At 48.1% G+C, this 7,500-nt stretch overlaps 1 protein-coding gene across 3 annotated transcripts in view; it reads left to right on the forward strand.

The window, feature by feature from the left end:
- Positions 1-7,500, forward strand: part of LOC143275355 (uncharacterized) — a 57,329-nt gene that overhangs the window by 36,971 nt on the left and 12,858 nt on the right. For all 3 annotated transcript variants that reach the window (XM_076579409.1, XM_076579408.1, XM_076579410.1), the window contains one exon: positions 4,683-4,790. In XM_076579409.1, the coding sequence (XP_076435524.1) occupies positions 4,683-4,790 (108 nt within the window). The remainder of the gene's footprint in view (positions 1-4,682; positions 4,791-7,500) is intronic.

Genomic DNA, 7,500 nt, shown 5'->3' on the forward strand with positions numbered 1-7,500 from the left:
TGAAGGTTTTGATGTCAGCCTGGAAAACCTCAAGGTTAATCATCTTTGTGTTCCGTGATGTAACAAAACGTTTTGGTCGCTTCAGTCTCCTAAAAGGGATGTCATAAAGAATTGCCATGTGATCAGCAAGAGCCAAGTCCATGACCTTAAACTGGGAGGGTGTGAATGTTCTCTCGAACCACAAGCCAGTCGAGAGTGTGATCATGTTTGTGGGTTGGTTCACATATTAGCTGTTTTAAGTTTTAACCCTGGTCGTGAAGTAGAGTACGCAACCGTAGTATATCTGAACTGCTGGTTTGTTCATAATGAAGGTTAAAATCGCCAGTTAAAACTAAGTCTCCTGCTTCTAGGTTGTATTAACCAGGAGATTAGAAAACTCAGTAATAAAAGTCTGGGTGTTTCATTTATTGTGTCGTCTTGGTGGGGGTCTATAAACGCAAATAATATGGCACACAGAACTATTGCACTCAACCCTTAATGCTACACCCTCAAATGATGTATAATCGAGGGGTTTGAATGTGCAGATTTCATGAATATAGCTTCTCGTAATGGTTGCAATACCACCTCCCTCCTAACTTGTCTAGGGAATGATTTCAGTTTGTACCCTTGCGGCGTAAGCTGCGCTGGTGGTGGTGTGTCCATCGAGATCGATGATGACCATCGTTGTCATCCAGATGGGGGATGGGGGGAGGGTGGTGGTGGGGTGGGGGGAAGGATGCTCATGAATCTATCTGTGAGTGCGCAGATGGCTGAATAGTCCAATCTGCGCACGAAATGTTCGCTGACAGTTGGGGCAGACAAAGACAGGCATGTCATTGTCAGGGAGCTTGTTTGCCCGTGACTTTCTGGCCTGCCTCTTCTCAACAGCTGCAGCAGTCCTGTTGGCCTCGCACAACCTGGCGCCTTTGTGCACAGCAGCGCGCCATTTGTCACGGTCCACTGCAGATTCCTCCCAGGAGTCAGGGTTGATATCAAACGCTTTCAGAGAGACTTTCAGAGTATCTCTGAAGCGCTTCTTCTGACCTCCGTGTGATCTCTTCCCTTGTTGCAGCTCGCCAGTGGCAAACTTGTCGACGCTGAGTTGCATGTCAGCTTCAGATCCAGCGTTGAGGGCACAATCATCAGCAAACAAAAAGTCTCTGGTGATGTCTGTCATGACCTTCGTTTTTGCTTGAAGCCTTCTGAGGTTAAACAGCTTGCCATCTGTTCGGTACTTTAGGCCGATTCCAACATCGCCATCTCTGAAGGCATCAGTAAGCATTGCAGAGAACACGAGGCTGAACAGCGTTGGAGCCAGGACGCAGCCTTGCTTGACACCATTTGTGACAGCAAAAGGAGCAGATGTTTCACCATTGTCCTGGACTCGAGCCTGCATGCCTTCATGGAATTGGCTGACCAAGGAAATAAATTTCCGAGGGCATCCGTACTTGGCCATGATCTTCCACAGTCCCTCTCTACTCACGGTGTCGAAGGCCTTAGTGAGGTCGACATAGGTGGAGAACAGATCAGCATTTTGCTCCTGACATTTCTCTTGCAGCTGCCTTGCAGCAAACACCATGTCAGTGGTTCCGCGCTCTTTCTGGAATCCACATTGGCTCTCAGGCAAATGACCTTGGTCAAGGTGTGCTGTGAGGCGGTTAAGTAGGATCCTGGCAAGTATCTTGCCTGCAATGGAGAGCAAGGAAATGCCCCGATGGTTATCACAGGCTTGCCGGTTCCCCTTTCGCTTGTACAAGTGAATGATAGATGCATCTTTGAAATCCTGGGGGATCGTCTCTTCTTTCCACATGAGTGAGTACAGCTGATGAAGCTTCTCAGTCAGCACAGTGCCTCCATCCTTGTAGACCTCTGCTGGTATGGAGTCTGAGCCAGGTGCTTTGCCACTGGATAGCAGACGGATTGCTTTCTGGGTCTCAAGAAGTGTTGGCGGATCGTCCAGTGCTTCGTTGGTGGGGACTTGTGGGAGACGGTCTATGGCTTCATCATTTATGGAGGAAGGGCGATTTAAGACACTGTTGAAGTGCTCAGCCCATCGTTCGAGAATGTTCTCCTTCTCGGTGATCAAGGTATTCCCATCTGTACTGAGGAGGGGGGATGATCCTGAGGATGTGGGGCCGTAGACTTCTTTTAAGGCATCATAGAACCTCTTCATATCGTGCCTGTCAGCATATCCCTGGATCTCATCAGCTTTGTCACTCAGCCACTTATCCTGCATCTGGCGTAACTTTTGCTGAACAGTCCTGCGGATGGCATTGTATGCATCCTTTTTTGATGTGGACTTTGGGTTGCTCAGGTGGGCTTGATGCAGACAGCGTTTCTCATCCAGAAGCTGCTTGATTTCATCACAGTTTTCATCAAACCAGTCTTTGTGCTTTCTGGTCATGGGTCCCAGGGTCTCTGAAGCTGTACTATAGATCAGCTCACGCAGGGTCCTCCAGTCAGACTCCACATTCTGGTTGTCCAGAGAGGCGGATTCCAGACGATCTTCCAGCAGCTCCACAAAGGACTGTTTGATGGTGATGCTTTTCAGCTTAGCGATGTTGAGCCGTTTTGGAGCCTTCTGGCCTTGGGGGCGTCTCTTGGGTTGGATTCGGATATTCAGCTTCGAGACTACAAGGCGATGGTCTGTCCAACACTCGGCGCCGCACATGGTCTTTGTTACACGTACATCTTGCCTATCCCTTTTCCTGACGATGACATAATCGATGAGATGCCAATGCTTTGAGCGAGGGTGCATCCATGACGTCCTGTTACGGGTAGGGAGGCAGAAAACTGTGTTGGTTATCAGCAGTTCGTGCTCTGCACAGGTCTGAAGCAAAAGCAATCCATTTGGGTTGCAGTGGCCCACACCGTGCTTTCCAATCACTCCATCCCAGGAGATGTAGTCAGAGCCAACTCTAGCATTGAAGTCCCCAAGAATGATGAGCTTGTCTGCTTTAGGGATGACAGCAATGACAGAGTGAAGGTCCTCGTAGAACTTCGCCTTCACTTCATCCGGGTTGGTCATGGTTGGGGCGTAGGCACTGACAATGGTGAGGTGCTTCTGGCCAGATGCCAGTGGGAGTTTCATGGTCATAAGCCTATCGTTGACTCCCTTTGGGATTCCAGCTAGCTTGCCGACAAGTGCTGTTTTTACTGCAAAACCAACGCCAGCCTCACGTCGCTCTTTGCTTCCTCGTCCACTCCAGAAGAAGGTGTAACCAGATCCCCGTTCACAGAGCTCGCCTTCGCCTGCAAGCCGAGTCTCACTCACGGCTGCGATGTCGATGTTGTATCTGGCGAGTTCGGATGCAACTAGTGCTGTTCTCCTTTGGGGTCTGTCCACGTTATCTCTGTCCAGGAGAGTCCTTATGTTCCAAGCACCAATGGTGAGAGGAACGATCCTTGTTTGTTTTTTTTTCTTTCTCTTTGTTTCGACCGCTGATGTAGGGTCCCCGCCAGCCGCGGTATGCTGGCCAGGGTGATATGGAGCAGGCAATTTTTAGGGCACCTTTTCTAGCCCCTTCCTCATGCCAGGGAGGTGAGCAGTGCATTCCTAAAGAGGGCTGCTCAGACGCTCAGACGGCTGCCGAGCTCCATCGCTGCTCCTGTCGACGAAGAACGACCCTATGGCCTGAGCCGCCTGCGTGCAGGTCTGCGGCTGCGACTGCCAGTGTACCCACACCTGTCGTTTCGTCGCTTGCCTGTCGCCACAGGACTTGGGGGTGATGAAATGATGAAGGATGAAAGGTCATTTTGGATGACTGATGACTTGCGCGATGAGTTTGTTTAAAGTGAAGAGGAGTTGCGCAACGTCGACCTCACTCTCTCGTCCGGGTCCACCAATTTCCAGTGGCAAGACTAAGTCGAGACAACTGGAGGATGAGCACGGATGCAGTGGATGACCAAGATATCCTTTCGGTGTCTCATCTTGCTCTCTGCACTCCACAGTGCGTTGCTGTAACCGCCTTCCTCTCCGTTGAACCGATAGGTTTCTTCCGCAGATTCTGCCGGATCCAGACTTCGCATACATGGGTAGACACACCCCGGGGGCCAACTGCGTGTGGCATGCACACAGCACAGTGGAGCTAGATGGCCGTCGGTGGCTCTCCTGAGCCGACGCCCTTTTATGGATCTCCATAAGGGTGTCTAGCCACCCACCTCACCAGTCCCAGAAGGGAGCGGTGGGAGTGCCGGTTTAGTCGTCGGCAACCCGACCCTGAACAGGTTGTACTGGATTACAGGTTACCAGTAGCAGATCTAATGACCTGACCTGCTCATACAACCAGGTCATACAACCAGGTCTCAGTATGGCGATGTCAAAAGCATGGTCAACAATCACATCGTGAATAAAAGCGGCCTTCTGTCTGCATGACTGAACGTTCACATACATCAGTTTTAGATATGACGAGTGAGAGGGTAAATCAGTTGACTGAAGATTCTTCACGGGGATTATATGAATAAGATTAAAAGAGTTTACTCTCACTTTATGAATCATGTGTGGTTCGGGATTTGAAATGTTGGTTCCACTTTGAGCAACACATATTATTTTCCTTTTCCGTACTCCCCCCCGACAAGATCGTTTTTTATGGGGGAGGTTGTAGCCAATGTTCAAGTGTTTAAGACTAGTGTAGTGTAGTGTGTAGTGTAGTGTAGTGTAGTGTGACCTATACACAATACAAACAGACAGCATTGTGGTGCAGGCTGTTCCTGGCCCTGGGCTCTGTGTGGGTGCTGGCCACCCTGGGTCTGCAGGTTCTCTACGTGTGGGTCTTCTCTTTCCCGGCCCTCGACATCTTTGAAAGATTCGGGTACGTACATCTGTGCAGATTGTAAGAAATATTACCACACAATACCCAATTCTGTACAAAAACATAGCACATCATACTGGTCAATACCGTGATAAAACACCCTGTTCCATTAACGTACCACGTTATACCATACTACACCACACTGTAATTAATTTACAGTACCCTTCGGTACCTCGGAAAATCCATACCGTACCACACTGTATTGTACACACTGCACTGTACTATGCTCTACCATACCATAGTCCGATACCAGATGATACCATACCAACTCCGATACCACATGATACCATACCTAGTCCGATACCACATGATACCAGATGATACCATACCAACTCCGATACCACATGATACCATACCTAGTCCGATACCACATGATACCATACCTAGTCCAATGCCACATGATACCATACCTAGTCCGATACCACATGATACCATACCTAGTCCAATGCCACATGATACCATACCACATGATACCATACCTAGTCCGATACCACATGATACCAGACCACATGCCACATGATACCATACCTAGTCCGATACCACATGATACCATACCACATGATACCATACCTAGTCCAATGCCACATGATACCATACCACATGATACCATACCTAGTCCGATACCACATGATACCAGACCACATGTCACATGATACCATACCACATGATACCATACCAACTCCGATACCACATGATACCTTACCATAGTCCGATACCACATGATACCATACCTAGGCCAATGCCACATACCATACCACATGATACCATACCTAGTCCGATACCACATGATACCATACCTAGGCCAATGCCACATACCATACCACATGATACCATACCTAGTCCGATACCACATGATACCATACCTAGGCCAATGCCACATACCATACCACATGATACCATACCTAGTCCGATACCACATGATACCATACCTAGGCCAATGCCACATACCATACCACATGATACCACACCACATGATACCATACTACATGATACACCACACCATGATACACCATACCACACCACACCATACCACACCACACCATGTCATACCATACCATACCATACCGTACCGTACCACACCATACCACACCACACCTCACCACACCACACCTCACCACACCACACCATACCACACCACACCACACCATACCATACCACACAACACAACACCACACCATACCATAACACACCATACCACACCATACCATACCACACAACACAATACCACACCATACCATACCACACCACACCACACCATACCATACCACACCACACCTCACCACACTACACAATACCAGACCATTCCATACCACACCACACCATAACATAACACAACACAATACCACACCATACCACACCACACCATACCATACCACCACACCACACTGCACCATACCATACCACACCGCACCACACCATACTACACCACACCATACCACACCACACCATGCCATACCACACCACACCATACCACACCACACCATGCCATACCACACCATACCACACTACACCATACCATACCACACCACACCATACCACACCACATTACACCATACCATGCCATACCATACCATACCACACCACACCAGACCATACCACACCACACCACACCACACCATACCATGCCATAACACACCACACCATAACATGCTATAACATAACATACCATACCATTTATCAACATACACCACATCCTAGACATCCTATCCATACCCAGCCTTACCAGATCGGACTGATACACATCATTCCAAAGTGCATTCCATTCTGTAACACATCCGTCTAATCGCTTACTATACCATGCCATATCCATCCAATCCCATTGCTACACCATACCACATCCATCCAATCCCATTACTACACCATACCACATCCATCCAATCCCACTGCTACACCATACCACATCCATCCAATCTTATTACTACACCATACCACATCCATCCAATCTTATTACTACACCAGACCACATCCATCCAATCCCATTGATACACCATACCACATACATCCAATCCCATTACTACACCATATCACATCCATCCAGTCCCATTGCTACACCATACCACATCCATCCAATCCCATTGCTACACCATACCACATCCATCCAATCCCATTACTACACCATACCACATCCATCCAATCTTATTACTACACCATACCACATCCATCCAATCTTATTACTACACCATACCACATCCATTCAATCCCATTACTATACCATACCACATCCATCCAATCCCATTGATACACCATACCACATCCATTCAGTCCCATTACTACACCATACCACATCCATCCAATCCCATCTACACCATACCACATCCATCCAATCCCATTGCTACACCATACCACATACATCCAATCCCATTACTACACCATACCACATCCATCCAATCCCACTGCTACACCATACCACATCCATCCAATCTTATTACTACACCAGACCACATCCATCCAATCCCATTGATACACCATACCACATACATCCAATCCATTGCTACACCATACCACATCCATCCAATCCCATTACTACACCATATCACATCCATCCATCCATTGCTACACCATACCACATCCATCCAATCTTATTACTACACCATACCACATCCATTCAATCCCATTACTATACCATACCACATCCATCCAATCCCATTACTACACCATACCACATCCATTCAGTCCCATTACTACACCATACCACATCCATCCAATCCCA

The sequence above is a fragment of the Babylonia areolata genome, chromosome 30, assembly GCF_041734735.1.
Source record: "Babylonia areolata isolate BAREFJ2019XMU chromosome 30, ASM4173473v1, whole genome shotgun sequence".
In the NCBI taxonomy this organism is placed as follows: Eukaryota; Metazoa; Mollusca; class Gastropoda; order Neogastropoda; family Buccinidae; genus Babylonia; species Babylonia areolata.